Source organism: Xiphophorus maculatus, chromosome 11, assembly GCF_002775205.1.
Source record: "Xiphophorus maculatus strain JP 163 A chromosome 11, X_maculatus-5.0-male, whole genome shotgun sequence".
Classification (NCBI taxonomy): Eukaryota; Metazoa; Chordata; class Actinopteri; order Cyprinodontiformes; family Poeciliidae; genus Xiphophorus; species Xiphophorus maculatus.
In genome coordinates this window covers 31379605-31397798 of record NC_036453.1, presented here as the reverse complement: position 1 = coordinate 31397798, position 18194 = coordinate 31379605, and the positions used below count along the sequence as shown (strand labels likewise).

At 35.7% G+C, this 18194-nt stretch overlaps 1 protein-coding gene across 1 annotated transcript; it reads left to right on the top strand.

Moving 5' to 3' along the window:
* The first annotated feature begins 674 nt into the window (after nucleotides 1–674).
* LOC102218749 (clustered mitochondria protein homolog) lies at nucleotides 675–15823 on the top strand. Its single transcript, XM_023342545.1, has 26 exons — nucleotides 675–684; nucleotides 862–981; nucleotides 1437–1549; nucleotides 1622–1776; nucleotides 2898–3023; nucleotides 3131–3245; nucleotides 3287–3415; nucleotides 4156–4374; nucleotides 5450–5622; nucleotides 6513–6818; nucleotides 7088–7173; nucleotides 7938–8039; nucleotides 8239–8339; nucleotides 9090–9242; nucleotides 9839–9901; nucleotides 11073–11323; nucleotides 11397–11481; nucleotides 12135–12288; nucleotides 13283–13422; nucleotides 13543–13623; nucleotides 13733–13858; nucleotides 14325–14446; nucleotides 14522–14615; nucleotides 14695–14829; nucleotides 14905–14972; nucleotides 15109–15823. Exons 1-26 carry the CDS (start codon nucleotides 675–677, stop codon nucleotides 15209–15211), a joined length of 3330 nt encoding a protein of 1109 aa, XP_023198313.1. The 3' UTR covers nucleotides 15212–15823.
* Nucleotides 15824–18194: the final 2371 nt, after the last annotated feature.

The following is an 18194-nucleotide window of genomic DNA, read 5'->3' as shown; positions in this document are numbered from 1 at the left end:
TCTGGATTGTTTCTTGACCACAGAGTCAAAAAAAAACCTCACAAATAGGTTAGCAAAACACAAAATCTCGACAAGTGTTTTTGTTTAGTTTCAAGAGCAAAGTCAAGCATTCTTTGCTTTTCAAACTCAGAAATTCACATGCCTTTTCTAGAAAATTTGTGAGATTAATCTGTAATTTATGAGCTTTTCTCCAAGCAAGTTTTTTTTAATCAACCCTGAAACCTTTGGAATAAGACAAACTTTTTATGAATATATATGTCTTGTTTTAAGTAAATCATTTCTTAATATTGATTTTTTTTTTTAAAGTAGCTACTAGTTCGACTGGGAGATAAATTCACTTATAACGACATTTTTCCCAATGAAATAGTCTGCCAATTTTTCATCAATATTAAGGAGTTATTGACCTATATCTTGTTGAAAAGTTACTTTTAAATTAGCTTTGTCTACTTTGTTTCAAGCAGACAAAGATATTTGTACTAACTAGACAAAACTACTTGATAAGGTTTTATGTTGTGACAAAGTGATTTGTTGTGTTAAATAAAACATTATTTATTATGAAATTGCTTCTTTTTTCTTTGACAAAGTTGTCTGACAGGGGCTTGATAAAAAAAATAACTGTTCCACTCTTGTTTAGAGCAAATCTCTCCTGAGCTAACCATTAAATCACCGAATTTATGCTAGCAGGTAGCTTTGTGGCTAACGCAGCTAAAATGGCTATTTTGGAATAAAGCTCACTTTCGTTAATCAACTGCACTTTATTCGATCTCAGTGCAAATTGCAATCATAAAAACCGAGACATTTTTTTTAATCAATCTTAAAACTTTTAGCCATAATTTTCCTTTAAAACTTATGTTGTTTCAGATTCATACTCGGTGCGGGATGTTCGCGTTCATCTGCGACACGTACGCAACCTGCTGCGGAGCCTCGACCTTGCCGGCCGCTCGCTGTCCTACCTGTCCTTACTCACCAGAGCACATCCAGGTAACTATGGTATGAAAGCCCGTTTCCGCCACTCTGTAAAAAATAAAAAATAAAAATTATCTCATTATAATGAGATACTATCTCATTATTTTGAGATACTATCTCATTATAATAAGATACTATCTCATTATTTTGAGATACTATCTCATTATAATAAGATACTATCTCATTATTTTGAGATACTATCTCATTATAATGAAATAGTAACTCATTATTTTGAGATACTATCTCATTATTTTGAGTTACTATCTCATTATAATGATATACTATCTCATTACAATGAGATAGTATCTCATTATTTTGAGATACTATCTCATTATAATGAGATAATTTTTTTTTTTTTTTTTTTTTTTACAGAGTGGCGGAAATGGGCTTCCATAGGTAACGTCACTCCTTCTTGGTTAGTCGCTTTTGTGACACCTTCAACATTTTAACCGCTGTTTTCATTGCTTCAGGAAGTGACAATATGGAAAAGGATTCGGTGTCCCGCAGCCCTCCATTTTACATCCTGCCTGGATGTAAGGAAAGACGTCTTATTCCTCTGCAGCCAATCAGAGACGACTGGAAGGTGAGAACTCAGTCTGGATAAGTGGAAACATGGCTGAGGTGAGTTGGGCTAAACACAGGGTGGTGTGTGCAGCCTCTGCAGTGCCTCAGAGTCCTGAACATAAGCAGCTGGAACCCGCCTCCAGGAAACAGGAAGCTGCACGGAGACCTGATGTACATCAGCATCCTGACGATGGAGGAGCGAGAGCTCAGCATCACCTGCTGCACACGGGGTTTCTACCTCAACCAGTGAGTCTGAAGCTCCTGCACAAAATGTTCCAACCTACTTATTCTGAAATATTTCCCAATTCTAGATTGGAATTGGGAAATTCCAGTCTGCAGCCAAATAGTTTTGCAGCCAAAACTATTTGGCTGCAAAGATTTCGATTCTCCACTGGAATCTTTGCAGCATAAGTTTGGTGATCCATTAACTTCAAATTAGAAAACAAAAAACTACTCCTAAATACTTATAGTACAAAAAATTGTCTAACGCTTATTGGGGTTTACTTTAGAAGTGCTCATATATTGTATTGTTTAGAATTTATTGTGAAAAACGTTTTGGCACCATAAGTATTTTGATTTATTATTTTGATTTGTGAGTTTCAAAAGTTAAGCGTTTTCGACTTTTCAAGCTTTTTTCTGACATTAATCTCAAAATGTCTGAGTTTTTAATAGAGAATTTTACATTTGTCAAACACTGAAATTTCCGTACTTTTTATAGAATATTTTATAGAGATTTTCTTTTTTATTCCAAAGTTGCTGAAATTTAAAAAACTGGTTGATTCCGGAGCAATTTACTTTAAGGCTACAGTAGAAAAAAGAGTCAAATTCTGCCGAAAACTCAGAATTTTGATTTTAAAATATCTGAAATTTTGAGGTTTATCGCTGAAAAGGTTTTAGAAAAGTATTGGAAATTTCTGAGTTTCAAAAGTCGAACATTTTTGACTTTCAGAAATTTTTTGAATAATCTCAGATATTTTCATGTTTTTCCAGAATATTTCTGAGATTAATCTCAAAATTTATGAGATTTTACAGTAAAGTTTTGATTTTTCAAACTGAGAAATTCCTAAGTTTTTCTAGAAAATTTCTGAGATTAATTTGGAAATTTCTGGTTTTGATAACAAATTTTAGATTTGTCAAACTCAGAAATCTTCATGCTTTGTCTAGAACATTTTTTGAATTAATATCAAAATTTCTGAATTTTCCCAATCAAATTTGTGACTTTTGGAGCAGAGAAATGTTCTTGTTTCTCTAGAATATGTTTGAGTTTTTCGGCAGAAATGTACTCCTCCTGTTTTCTTACAGTGGCCTTAATTCACCGTCGTACTTTAGAGGTTACAGTCTTGACAGCTGTTGTCTTTCTGCTGCAGGTCCACTGCCTTCAACTTCAACCCCAAACCTGCAGGTCCTAAAATCCTCTGTCACTCTCTGGTCGAGCTTCTGAGCCAACTCAGTCCCTCGTTCAGGAAAAACTTTGTCGCTCTGCAGAAGAGGAGGTGAACACTCTGGGTTTGTTGATGATAGAAAAGGGGCGTCACAGCATTAGTAATCTTAGAATATATAAAACTCCAGGCAACCTAAGAATGTCTCTGTCATGATCCAGAGTTTATCAGCACCCGTATGAGTGCATCCGCGCTCCGGTCCAGGTGTGTACCTGGGTGGCGCCTGCTGGAGGTCACAGCCTGGACTGTGTGACTGCAGAGGAGACAGCCGGACAGGTTACAAACGCCAAACAGCATCAATAAGCAGAGAGGCTAAGAGGCTGGGTTTGATGGCGACACTGACGTTTGTGCAGATTCGAGGCTGGAACGAGGAGCTGCAGAGATCCAGGGAACTTCCCAGAGCTTCGCTGCAGGAGCGGCGGCGCAGAGACACGCGAATCTTCAGGGTGAGAAGAACAAAGACGTGTTTCTCAAACGTCTCCAGGCGTAGGATCGCTCAATCCATTCAGCAACCAGCTAGCCTGAAACTCCGCCACAAAAGAACGACATATACAACCTGAAATGAAAGTATTAGTCTTAACTCTCTTATTGTTGCCTTTTTTTATTCATCTATGAACAAAACATTTCATTTCAATCCATAATCATACAATCAGAGGTGAGTAATTTAATCAATTACGTTCATTTGAGCAACTTTTTTGAAAAACTTTTGCTTTTAGGAGTATTTTTTGCTACACTGTACCTGTTAGTTTTACTTGAATAATTTTATTATGAAGTATCTCTACTCTTACTTGAGTAAAATTTCTGGATTTTCTACCAACTGAATGAAAAACAAACATGTTTTAACCAAATATTCACCAGACACACCTGCAGTTTTTGTTAAAATTCTTCATCAAAAGAAACTGCTTTGGAAAAAAATATTCTGCCTCATTTTGTCATTTTGAATTATTTTCATTTTTGGTCTTAAAATACCAAAATTTCCACTTAAATTCATATTTTGGTCCATCTGATGATGTCATTTTTAAATATTAAATGACTGATAATCTGATCAGTTAGTACTTGAGTAAACTTTTACCAAATACTTTTACTTGAGTAAGAATATGTTGAAGTACTTCTACTCTTATGAGTATAATTATTGTAATAAATTATCTTCCTCCTCTGGGAATGTTTTGTTTTTCTCTCCATGCAGATCAACAGTGACTTTGTGGCCGCTGCAGCTCAGGGTGCCGCGTCCATGATGGAGGGAAACGTCATGCCGCTAAACCCGGGGGAGCCGCCGCACCTCCACGTCTTTGTGTGGAACAATCTCTTCTTCAGCCAGGGGTTTGACATGTCGGACCACTACGCGCCAGTAGGGGGCGATGCTGCCGCTCACGCTGCTGCCATGTGTGACCTGAGAGGAGTTCAGGTGTTTATTAATCCTGAACGTTTCCGCATTACTTCCTCAAAACTTCAACGTATTTCCATGGGGTTTTGTGCACTAGGAAAGCAGTGTAATACATTATATGTGATATCATTCATCACTTCAAAATGGAAGAAAAATAGCGATAATAATGAAAACCAGAATGGTTTGTTTGTACATCCCTGTTTGTTGGTATTTTGTAGAATCAGATTTTGCTACAATGTAGACGCTTATCTATGGAGTTAAATTGGGGTCAAGTTTGATCAAAAGGGGGAAAAAATGAAACTGAAAATTTGTATTTGAAACAAAAGAATACGATTTTTTAACTGGAAAAAACCTTGAATCTGAAAAGTAGTTTTGCATATTTTTTTTAGTTTAAGTTTTTTTTCCACTTTCTAATATTTTTCAATTTCAAACTTTTTCTTCACTTTCAAACTTTTTTTCAGTTCAAAATAAAATTTCAGCTTATTTTTACCTTCAAATTGTTTTTCAGCTTCAAAACTTTTTTTTTATCTTGAGATCATTTTCCTTTCACTTTCAAATCTTTTTTTCAGTTTCAAATTTTTTCTTGTTCAAGCATTTTTTTCATCTTAATTTTTTTTCTATTTCAAATATTTGTTTCAGTTTCAAAATCCTTTTTCTGTTTTAGTTTTTTTCAGTTTAAATTTTTTTTCAGTTACATTTTTTTTCAGTTTCAGAACAATTTTTCAGCTTCAATTTTTTTGTCTTTTGTCCAAACTTTGTGGCCCCAACTTAGCTCCTTACCAGAGCACTTTGTAAAACACTGTAAAAGTTTTTTTTTTTTTTTTTTTTTTTCACAAGCAGCTTTCTGTTTGCCACTCTGCTCTTAAGGCAGTGTGTATTTGGCAGTTAATAGTTTGGTAAATTGACACTCCTGAGCTGTGGATCTGTGCAGCCCTCCCAAAGTAACAATGGTTTGGTTTTGATTTCATCTATTTGTAATCTATAGTTAATTATGTACTAATGTGGTGACTTAAGACGTTTTTCCTTTCTGATGCTTTAAAGGTCTAATAAACCAACAGAACCTCATCTTATGCTTGATCAATATTTGTATTTCCAGGCATATGCATCCGTGGACACAGAGGGGCTCCACACACTCGGCACGGCGGTGGTGGATTATCGCGGTGTCCGTGTCACTGCTCAGACCGTCGTTCCCGGATTACTGGAGAAAAACCTCGAGCAGATAGTTTACGGCTCTAACGACAACGGGAAAACAGTTTTTACTCACCCACGGTGACCAAAACTCTAATGGCATCCATGTGTGAAGATAGTCTAAAAAAATTATAATTGGGTTTATTCTGTGTCCATTTTTCAGTCATATTTTTACAATGTTATATATGCATTTATAATGCTACGGTTCCAAACTAAATATTTAATTCACAAGCTAAGTATTTAGTTTACATTATAAGTATTTAGTTTTCAAACTAAATATTTAGCTTCACATTTAATATTTATTTTGCTGACTAAATATTTAGCTCCAAACTAAATATTTATTTTCCAAACTAAATATTTAGTTAGCCACCTAAATATTTAACTTCCTTCCTAAATATTTAACTTCCTTCCTAAATATTTAGTTTGCTAACTAAATATTAGTTTGAACTAAATAGTTAGTTTGGAAAATTAATGTTTTGTTTTAAAATATGTATTTATTTTGAAGGTAAATATTTAGCTTTTACTTTAGCTTTTACGTTTTTAAATTAAATGTTTAGCTCGAAATTAAATATTTAGCTTGTAATTAGATATTTATTTTGCTAACTAAATATTTAGTTTCAAGCTAAAGATTTAGCTCCTAAATCTTTAGCTTGAAACTACATATTTAATTTGAATGTTAAATGTTTAGTTTGATAACTAAATCTCCCTAACTACATATTTAATTTGAATGTTAAATGTTTAGTTTGATAACTAAATATTTAGCTGGTGAATTAAATATTTAGTTTGGAACTCAGACATTTATAAACACATGAATAACACGGTTATGACTTTTTCTATGACAGGCTAAATAAACCAAACTATTGCTGTTAATTCTTTTACAACTTTGCATCCCGTACGCCATCACATTAGTTTTCACATTTTAGCCGCATTCATGTTGATAAAGGAAGTCGTCATGTTTTTGGTTTTTGCAGGTTTTTGGAGCTTCTGGATGAAAGCAGTAAGTCGCTGAGGATCCAGCCTCACCGGGTCCTGGACCACAGCGGCAGCCCTGTGGAGCTCAGGTCGGCCATCTCCACAGTCGGGATATTTGGCAGCGATGGACGTCCGTACATTTTGGACCTCCTGCGGACTTTCCCTCCGGATCTGAACTTCCTGCTGTCGGCTGAGGCTCAGCAGGAAGTTCCCGCAGCGTGCCGCAGCTTCGGCTTCCCACGGCGTCACCGCCACGGCCTGGCCAGCCTCCGGTCGCAGCTGGTGGAGGCCTTCGTCCAGCACAGGTGAGGAAGAGGAGCGAGGTCACATGACCGTCACATGATGCACGAAAACGTCTGGAAAAATACAAACATTAATTTTAGCAAATCCTACATAAAAATAAAAACATGAAAAGTAACATGTCTTTCCATCCATCCATCCATCCATCCATCCATCCATCCATCCATCCATCCATTTTTTTTCCGTTTCATTTTCATGTTAAATTGTTTAGGAACTGCGATTAACCAAGATGGATGAAAACATGTTGTTTTTTTTTGTTTTTGTTTTTTTTAAGGTATGAACTTTTTGCTAAAATGGCGTCCGATGACCTCGGCCATCAGTTCGCCACAGAGAAACCCGAGGAACCTCAGAGACCTGCAGGTGACAATAGTTTTTGGAATAAGTAAATAAAATGACATGTTCTGTTACAACAGTCGAGACGTGGAGCCATGATGTAAACAATATTGCTTGCTTCAGAGAGAAGCTACAACTAAATAAAATCTTCAGAAAGAAAAAAAGGTTTAGAAAATATGTATTTATGCAAAGAAAATACAGATAAATTGGAGTTAACACTTATTAATCTGACTGTAGGTTTTAAACTCCGTCTATGATTGGTTAATTAACAAAAGGTTAAAGTAGTAACATTTAATTAAATAGCATTCATACCTATCAATCTAATTTAAACTGTTATTAAATGTTTTCTTGTTTTTCCAGTTTTGAAGAGGCGGTATTGGTATTCAGTCATATTTATCCCCCAAGAAAATATTAAATTAATTACTAATAAAGCAATAGTGTAAAGTAGACATTAAACAAATGGCTGTGATACTAATTAGTTCTTTATGTCTGATTATATTTTTCTGTTATTTAATTAAAAGTGGAATTTTGTATGAGATTGTGATATTCTGGTAAAATAAAAATATTATAATATCTTTATTCTGATAAAAATATAAAAATAAAAATTTGGCTGCCATGTTTGTTGGTAGCCATATTAAACATGGCTGCCAAACAATTTGGTGTTCAGAGGGTGTAACACTTTTAACATATAAATACTGTGCAAAAGGATAAATGTCTGACTCAATTTCATCAAATAATTAAGATGATTTTTACTATTTAGCAGTAAATCCCTTCTTTTATTTATTGTTTAGAACAAAAAAGAAGGAATATCATCTGGAAAGCTTGTGAAAATGTCGGCTCTGTGAGTGACTCTCGCTTTGACATCCGCTTCAATCCTGATGTTTGCTTTCCAGGTACTACATAGACACACTTCTATTTCTATTTCTATTTTGTAGTTCATTTACTCCATCCAGCCATCACTTGTGTCTACCTGAACACTAAAGTAGATTTTTTTTGCTACATAATTCAAGTTCTATCGTAATTATACTGGAAAGTCACTAAAAAGTTGAAATAAACTGTCAGCCATCAGTTTTTTCTTGTTTTTTTCTTTAGGTGTGCGTTTTCCCTCCGAGTGTCTCCCGGACGTACAGAGACAGAGACGTCTACTTTGGGACGCTGCTGCGTTTCTTCTCTCTAATCAGATTCCTGCAGTGGTGAGTCGGGTCTGGGAGTGATGAGTCTCCTTCAACTCATAAAACCTGAAATGTTTTATGAGTTTCAGGTTTTATGAGGTATGGTAATTTACCTCATGGTAATTTAGGCAAACCAAGGAAAACAAAAATACCTTAAATTGTTTCAAATATGCACAAAAAACTCAGATAGGAAGTTCAGTTCAGTTTTATTCAAGTTTCTAACCGGCAATTATTGTTGCAACAATTACATATTTACACACACACTCAAACACACACACACACACCCGCCTACTCACATACACACACATATATATATATATACATACAGTATATATATATGGACAAACAATTAAAATGTAAAAAGCAAGACACAACAAAGTGTGCCATAAGTCTATACTTAGAGTTGGAGAGTAACTATAGTTACATTTGCTCAGTTATATTTACTTTTTTGAAAATTTTTTCTTTAGGAGTATTTTTTCCTATGCTGTACTTTTTACTTTTACTTGAGTAATTTTATTATGAGGTATTTCTCCATAACATGAGTAAAATTTATGCATTTTCTACCCACTGAATGAAAAACAAACATGTTGTAACCAAAAATTCACCAGACACACGTCTGCAGTTTTAGTTAACGTTTCAAAAGTTTTTAGAAAACCCCTCAGCCATTTCCTCTTAATCACCCAGAGGATCAAACTAATAAAGAATTCAAATAAAAATAATAGAAAACACAATAAAAACATGCTAAAAGTAAAAACAATGTGTTTTTTTTAGCTGAGGGACTGTCTCGACCATACAGCCGTACCGATGGATGGAGCGACTCTGACCTCAGCGATCCATCAGCGGGGCGTAAATGTACGATATCTGGGTGCCATGTTGAAGGAGCTGGACAAGATGGAGGAGAGAGAAAGACTCAGCCATGTGCAGGTACACACCGTGTCCATTTTAACTAAAAAACAAATGCAGATGTGTGTCTGGTGAATTTTTGGTATACATCAATATGTGCATGTATTCACGGAAATGAGAGTCTTCATTAATTATGAAATGGCTAATACAGCTGTACCATAATTTTTTTTTAAATGGAAAACACTAACAACAATACAAAGTATTTGTTTTTTTATAATCAAGCTTTTTTTAAGTAGAAACACGTTTATTGCTGACTTTTACTAACTTTAACTGCAGCCAAAATAGTTTTCATCTGATTTCTTAAACGTGACTAAATGTTAGCAAACATTTTGAAAGAAAGTGACCCAAATCCTTTTCTTATGAGGATAATTTTGTTCAGTCGAGCCAAAAACAAACTGAAAATTAACATAAAATAGACATCTTTATTTGCTTGTTTTTGTTGTTATTTTCTTGACCCGCAAATATTTTTGACTCAACAATTTTGGCCATGTGACAAAAAGTTGGGAAACGCCTATTTATATAAATGTAAATACTTGTCTTTAACATTGAAAATATATATCTTTTGTCTTAGATAAATGTCTAACTCTGTCTAAATAATCAATCACATCTTCCCACAGAGAATTTCCATCAGTGAAGTCATCACCAGAAGTGCGAAACACATCTTCAGGACCTACATGAAGGTGCTGAGAGAAATTAGTTTAGACCAGTCCTTCTCAAACTGTGGGCCGCGGGCGTCCTCTAGCGGCCCGCCAGGTACTGCATGTAAACAACCGTTTATTTGACGAAAGTGCTACGCTACAGTTAGCTTACCAAGGGATTGTGGTTAAAAATAATAATGGATAAATGGCTTAAGATTGGGTCACTAAATAGAAAGCTTAATGATGGTGGTAGAAAAACGTTTGTTTTTGAACAGTGTTAACCTTTCCTGCTCAGTCTTCTGACCGTGGTCGGAGGACACAGGGCAGTTCTTCCTCCAGGGCCGAAGTGAAGTCTACTTCGGGGTTAACTCCTTCATACGCCTTGAACATGAACCACACGGAAGTTAACTTTTAATAGCGCCAACTTACAGTTGAAAGTTTCACAGACATTTTTCCCTTAGCCACTGCTCCGGTCGTCGGCTACGCTCACCCCTCACACGTACCGTCTCTTCTTCGCTCCCCCAGCCTCCCGGTTCTTCTTGTTTTTAGCACGCAGCGCCCCCCTTCTGACCGGAGGACGGTTGCCACACATCTCGCTCACCTACACTCAACATACACACCACTTACTGAGCTATCATCACATACAGTGGAGGCACTTTCCGCAACAAAAGTTACGATACAGATCTCGGTCTGCGGCTGTGCTGTGATATGACGAGGCGACGAACAACTGAACCTTTACACAAAAGTAAAATTATTTATGTTGAGCTGTATCTACTGGCTGAAAGAAAATGTTTTTTCCAACGCAACTTAAGTCTTTTTTTCTTTTTTTTGTGCTTCTAAATTACAAATAGCCCTAAAATATTGTTAATGTAACTAACTTTTTTGATTTTCATGTGTTTTCTATCATTGGAAAGCTTAGAATCCATACCTTCAGAACCTGTAAATAACTCAAAGAGGCGTTCATGGTATTATTGTGACCACTGACCAGTCATATTTACAACACAGCGCCACCCTTCACTTAAAGCGGAACTTAAGAGACTAATATTTTAATTTCAGATTGTATATATGAAGATGTTGTGTGAGTGTTTGTTAGATGAGGTACGTGGTCTTCAGCCTGAATAAGTTTGAGAAACACTGGTTTAGACCGAACATAAAATCCTCTGGTTTGAGGTTAATTAACTCAGGGTTTGTTTGTTTGTTTGTTTTTTGTCAGGATGTGGAGCCTGCAGCTTTTTCTGCAGCTGTCAGTCATTTCCTAAACTGCCTCCTGAGCTCGTCCTCCGCTCCTGTTCCTGATTCCTGCAGCGATGAGCTGCCGTCCCGCCACAAGAGCCGCCGCCGCCGAACCCAGAGCGACCGAGCGAACGTCCCGACCAGCAGTTTGTGGGCAAAACTGACTTCCGATGATCTGTGGATCAGGATCAAGACGGAAGCGGAAGATTATTACCACTATACATTTAAAAGGTGCATTTGTGTCTGTGTGGCAGAGCTTACGTTTAGCAGCAGGACTTTACTGTCTTTTAATCTCTGCACTGAGTGAAAGCATAGAAGAAGAAATAGAAAAGCACAACCTTCAGAAGATTTCACTTTTGAGAGAGATGTCCATCAAGACAGGCATTCAGGTAGGAATCACTTTTTAACATATCTGTATAAGTTGTTTTTATTTATATATATATATTTTGTGGAATAAAATATGATTTTTTTTTTTTTACATGTTAAGAATCACACTTCTTCCTAAGTTGCCATTGTTCTCATGACAGTCCAAATGAAAGCTGTTCTTTGATTTTAAGGTTAAAATTAACTACTCGATCTGCTTGTTGAACAAAAGATTGGAGTATCTCTAAACCAGAGTTTGAAATTAGTGTATCAGTGGTGTAATTTGTAGCTGCAGGCATTCAAGAACTAAATAGTAATTATGGAGAGCCATTTCTGCCAAAATTAAACAAATAAATCAAGAAATAATAAGCATATGATTAACTGGCTTCTTTATTTAATCACTTTTGTAATACTAACCTCACTTATATTATTTATTCATTTATTTATGATTTTAATTATCATATGGTTACTTATTTTTGATTTATTTGTTTGTTTGTTTGTTTGTTTGCTCAATTTTGACTGAGATTGCTCTCCATAAGTGTGATTTCAGGTGTTTTTGACAATTTGTTTATAAATACATTTCCTTAATTCACACAAAAAAAGGTTAGACAGACAAATTGTCTCCAGCTGTGATGTGAATTATTTAAGCGGCTGACCTCTTTCCTTCGTCTCTGCTCAGCTGCAGCTGAGAGAGTACGTGTTTGAGTGTCGACACAAGCCAGCGTTCAGCGAGGACGACGTGGTGAACATGTTTCCTGTGGTCAAACATCTCAAACCAACGTCAACTGATGCTGCCGGACTCGTACAGCAAGCACAGCTGGCAGCACAGCAGGGTGCTCTATTTATTTATCTATTTATTTCAAACAGGTTTTTAAGAACAAGAAAACAATCAATCAGTAGGACAGAGAAAACATGTGTATACATAACCAAGCTCAGAATAATTAGCTTATTTCTACTTTTCTGTTTGAAAAGGAGTACAAAGAAGTGAACACTTATTTAATCCCATTTGGTTTAATGAGGAATATTACTTACCGACTCAATAATTAAAACCATGTTATAATATTCATGTGCTGTTCAATATACTGGGCTAAAGAGACAACAATGAATGGAAACAATTACATTGCATTGAGAAAATGGTTACAAACTAACTCATAACAAGACAAGAAAATCTACAGATAGTAATAATAATAACAATAATAATAATAATAATTGTAAATAACAACTGGACATTTAGCATCAGAATAATTACCAACTACTTGCCAAAGTACACCTATAAAGTCTCATTAATCTGTGCTATATAACAATAAATTAATTTAAAAAACAGAGAAAAAACTAATGATAATAATAGTGAAATAACAATAATAAGCTACTAATAATGGAAATAGTAACACAGAATAGGTTACATTAACGGTTGTACTTCAGTTGACCACTGAGGGGAGAAACGAACTCAGAAAATAGCAATTGGTGAGCCGCACAAAATCAGTTCAAGGCCCACAAATGGCCCCTGGGCCACACTTTGGACACCCCTCCTCTGACCTGTCTTAACGATTTTGTTTGTTCTGTAATATTCTGTAAAAAACCTCTGAGGTTTCCACAGAACAGTTTTATTTTTATTGGACTCTTTTTACTAATTAGATGACATCTGAAGCCAAACGGTTACGTCAGATTTTATTAAGGAATATGAGAGTTAATCCCACATTTTCTGTGTCGTTTCTCATAATAATGTGCTAATTTGAGTCACACAAAATAAGAAGAATACTCTTCCAGAAGGGTTATAGGAGAAGTGGTTCATTAATTGCTGTTTTCTTCTCATTTTTTGCTTCCCAGGGTTTCTCAGAGCAGGTGTGGACTTGCTTGGTCGAGCCCTGACTCTTTTCAGCAGTGTTTGTGGGATCCTGCATGAGGACGTTTCCATGTGTCTGCGTCTCCTTGGGCGGCTCAGATACACCTTAGGAGAAAATGATGACGTAAATATCACCGTACCGCTTTTATTTCATCTAACTCAACACGTCAGCCTCCGTTTAGGTTTTAAAGTTTTCTCTTCGATGTCTTTCTGTGAAGTAATGTTGTCATTTTGTCCATGCCAGGCTCTCGTTCTTCAGGAAAAAGCTGTTTTGATTTCTGAGAGAATACAAGGGACAGACCATCCACAGACCGTACAGGACTATGTGTGTTGCTTTACCTCTTCACCAGTCCAGCCAGTTTATTGTCTACTATGAGGTTTTATATCTAAATTATGAACAATTTGCAAGTGTTTATATTCTTCCTGTGATTTAGACTCATCTGGCGCTGTATTTCTTTGCCGGAGGCCGCCTGTCGACTTCCCTTCAGCTCCTGTATCGCGCTCGATACCTCATCCTGCTCGTTATCGGAGAAGATCATCCACAAATTGCACTTCTGGATGTAAGTCAAGTTTTATCTACTTTAGCATACTTAAAAAATCTCTTCATGTAACATATTGTTAGTTGTTGTTTTAATGGGGATTGACCAATCCTCATTCACCAAACCCTTTGTCAGTGCTACCATCATAAACACAAACAAGAGGAGTTTGCTGTGTGCTTTTGTCAGCAACAAATACTCTAAAACTAACAATAAATGTATAAAAATCTCATGATTTTCTCTGTTCACTGCAATAACACTGAAGTATTATTTTGTCTAGTTTCTAGTAGAAAATATCTTAGTCCACTTGAATTAAGACAAAGCATTTACTTACGTTAATCGTGCTTATTCATGATTGTCAATGTTTTATTGTCCCATTAAAAACACAAACAAAACTGTTGTACCTTTATTTTCTTCAAATGGTGTTGTCTGCAGCTCACTCGTTTTGTAATTGAAGTATTACTGTTGTTTTTTGGGTCTTATCTGACAGAGTATGCTGGGTTTAGTCCTCCATGCCCTGATGGAAAATGAGCTTTCACTGAAGTTCCTGCAGAACGCCTTGACTTTAACCTCTAAATATCACGGTGCAAAATCACTGAAGCATGCACACAGGTATGCATGTCATGTTAGTTGTTTTTCTTCGAGTTAATCTGAAGTAATTTACATTTCTTTCTGTTATTTTTTCAGTCACCACGTGCTTACCATTGTTTATGAAAGCAAAGGGGAGTTTCATTTAGCTCTGCAGCACGAAAAAGAGGCTTATATTATATATAAAAATCAGGTGAGCTTTTAAAAACTCCTTTTTTAACTATTTTGCTCTGCATTGTCAAGGCGCTTTTATATTTGTTGCAAACTTACAGCTTGGTGAGAGCAGTGACAGCACAAAGGAAAGCTCAGAATACCTGCAGAGGCTCACGGATCAGGGTGTGATCCTCCAGAGAGCCATCCGCCACGTTGCCTCTGGCAAACCCAGTGCCTCTGTCTCTCCTCTGAGGGTTTGTTCACATTTAAGAGCAAAAAAACTCAGCAAAGCTCAGTTTGGTGCTAAACCTGTTCTGTTTTTCTGGCAGTTGCCAAGTCATCCTGTGATTCTTCAGCAGCTCAACCTGACTTGTGGGATTACTTTCATCCCACCCAGGTGAAAAAGATGAGGGCAGGGCATCTTGATTAAAAAAATCAAGATGCAAATTGCTCATTTTGTCCTTATAAAATTTTAATGTAGATAAGGATTTCATCTTTGATCCTGTCTGTACTGTTTCTTTCTTTGTTTCTAGTGAAAAAGAGCTGAGAGCAGAACTGAACGAAAGAAGAAAAGTTCAAACAGAAGACGTGGCATATCAATTATTAAACCAAAACGGCAACAAGCAGCAGCTCTGAACTGCGGACCGAAATGAAAACCACTGCAGTCCACCTGCTTGTTCTGGGGAAATGGCTCAGTGAGAAACTGGGTTACCCAGATTCAGTTGAGTCCTTTAGAAACTACAGCAGCTTCTGAACGGCTACAGATGAGTGAAAAACTATTTCAAAAATTGTCTTTAATGTAATGGTATAATCTGACAGTAAAAATGACAGATAAAGCCTTTAATCTGTGTGTGTTACTTAGTGGAAAACAAAATGAGGAATATTTATATATGTATATTTTAAAATCACAAGTGCAAAAATCAGTCTGCATGCCTTACAATTCCTGCAAAATAAATGCAACAGAATGTTTGTAATGTATGTTTTCTTTTTTAGTTAAATATAATATCGAGAAACTTTTAGTTTGTATTTAATGGTATCTTGTGTCCTCGAGGAATAAAGTGCACAATCATACTTCAAACAAGGCAGATTTGTGTTTATCCTAATAAATAATAAATCCCTCACTGTAATAAAAATGTTTCTAGTTTACGGAAAATTAGCAGCTGCAGAATTTTATTGTATCTGTATGGTAAGTCTGCATGAATAAGATAAATCTGTATAAATACTGTAAAATTCTGGCAACCACATCTGCCGGTATTTTGCCATAAATGTGTTTATGTGTTTTTTTACAGTGCTGCAAAAAAATATACTTGCCTAAACTTGCATTTATGGACAGTCAGAAACTTTAAACTTTAAAACATGTTTGTTTTACATTCTTCAAAGTTAAAGATTGTGTTATTAGTGATATAATGAAGACTTTTTATTTTTAGATGTGAAATAAATTTATAAGTTGAATTGCAAATAAAAAAAAAAAACTTCCTTGCTATAGAAAGATAATGTTACATTTTAAATAAAGCAACATGAATGGAAAAGTACAACATATTTCACTGGATCTGATAAACCATGTGTCAAACGTAAGGCTCGCGGGCCAAATCTGGCCCGCCAGAAATTCTTATGTGGCCCTTTGGACTCTACAAACAGAACCGTCAGGATTACAGTTGCGTGCTTAAATATTACTTCATCAATCAAATTGGAAGTTTTATCTGTATTGTGCCAAATTATACATAAGTGAAAAGATGTTTAATAATATTTAATCGCAAAAGGTTCTCACCATATTTTAACAGTTTGTTAACAGGTAGTTTTATCAATGCTTTCTGCCACAGCAGACCTTTTAATGACATTATTTATCTTGACGTGGCCCAAAATTAAAAGGAGTTTGACAATCCTGTAATAAAGCAACAGTCTGCATGCTGCAGCTAGAATGTTTTTAAGAATCTTTCAGCAGGAAATCCAAAGATAGCAAAGAAAAAATAAAATTCAGAATAATACACAAACCTTAACACAAACAGCTGGTATGCTAACAAAAGACTAAGCATGAGTGAACAGGTGAGTGGCATTCCGTAAACACACCAGGTGTGACAGAGAAAGAGGAAACAGGAGAACAACTTCTGCAAAAGAAAGCATGAAGTAAAACTGCCCACAATACAAATGTTAGGAAATCAAATAGGATTAACAATAACTGACTAACCTGGAAGAATAATGTCGTATAGTTTTAATAATGGATGTCATCTGCAGTGCTGCAAGAAAGTATCTACCCCTTACAGACTGTTTCTCTTTGGGGGTTTTGTCACACTTCAATGTTTTAGAACATAAAACTAATTTTAATGTCAAACGTAAACTGGTTAAATACAAAAGATAATTTTCAATAAGTATTGCATTTTCTAGATCTGTTTGGGGTCATGCCACTCCAAATAAAGAGATTTAAGTCCAGGTTTGATTTGGTCGCATTTTCTCTGGCATCTTATTTAAAAGATTTTAAACTATGACATGAACCTTTGGCGGTTTTTCAACCTGAACTTTTTTAGTTCAATTCTGGTCACCGGCCCATAAAGCAAACTGAACAGAACTAAAGTCTACACAAACTAATGAACTATATTAAATCAAAACGTCTCAACCTGAGCCATAAAGTATTTAGGAGCGCTCAAAGTCCATGACAGGTCTTGTATTTTCAGTTTCTGTATTATGACCTTGCAATCCCTAATGTCTCCACTAGGTTACACACTCGTTCCACGGTCACTTCCCTATTTTCAATCCATACTGCTCTGTACGTGAGATCATAACCTGAATATTAACGTTTTTAATGCACCAGTAGCCCACTAACATTTAATCAGTGCTAGCTTCACTGCCAGTAAGGAATCATGTGTTCACCTGGTTGTCATGGTGACCGATTGAATTTCTCATCATTATTAATATTTTTTAATCTTGATAATTTCTCTAAATAACATAAATTTGGTTGCAGCAGCAAAACGTGGTAACTTTTTATGTGTTATCAGTCCTTATGAACTCTTTTTTTCACTCTCACAGTTTCATTCAGGTCATTGAAAACTTTTGTACACCACCACCGTTTTCTGTTTGAGTTTCAGATTTATTTTCTATTTTCTCCAGATATTTTCAGGAAAGTTGTTTTGTAAGTCTGCGCTCTGAACGGAGATAATGTCTTTACACGAACAGAAACAGAGCCTGGGAGTTTCTGGCTAAATGTTTTTATTATTGTAAATTAAAAGCTATATTAATGATTGGCTTTAAAACATGCAATGTTTTCCTTCTTTCTTTAAGGAAATTTTAAAAAAAAAATTCTGAATCATTTACAAAACCAACAACTTGAGCGCATATACTTTAACTTTAAGATATGTTTAAGTAACTCATTATTACAGCTGTTATCTAATAACCCTACAGTATCTTATCATAGCTGCAGTTGTTCACCTTATGCCCAGATATCACCACTATACATTTCTGTCCAGTGTTACTGTGGAACAGGTTTTAAACACGTGGTAAACTAATTTGGGTGAAAAAAAAGAAGAAGAAGTCTGATACAGAGTCAGCAGAAAACTGAAGACTGCTGAAGGCTGATGATATAACGGCATGAAGGCTACTGGGTCAGTAGATCCTATTATCCAGTTAA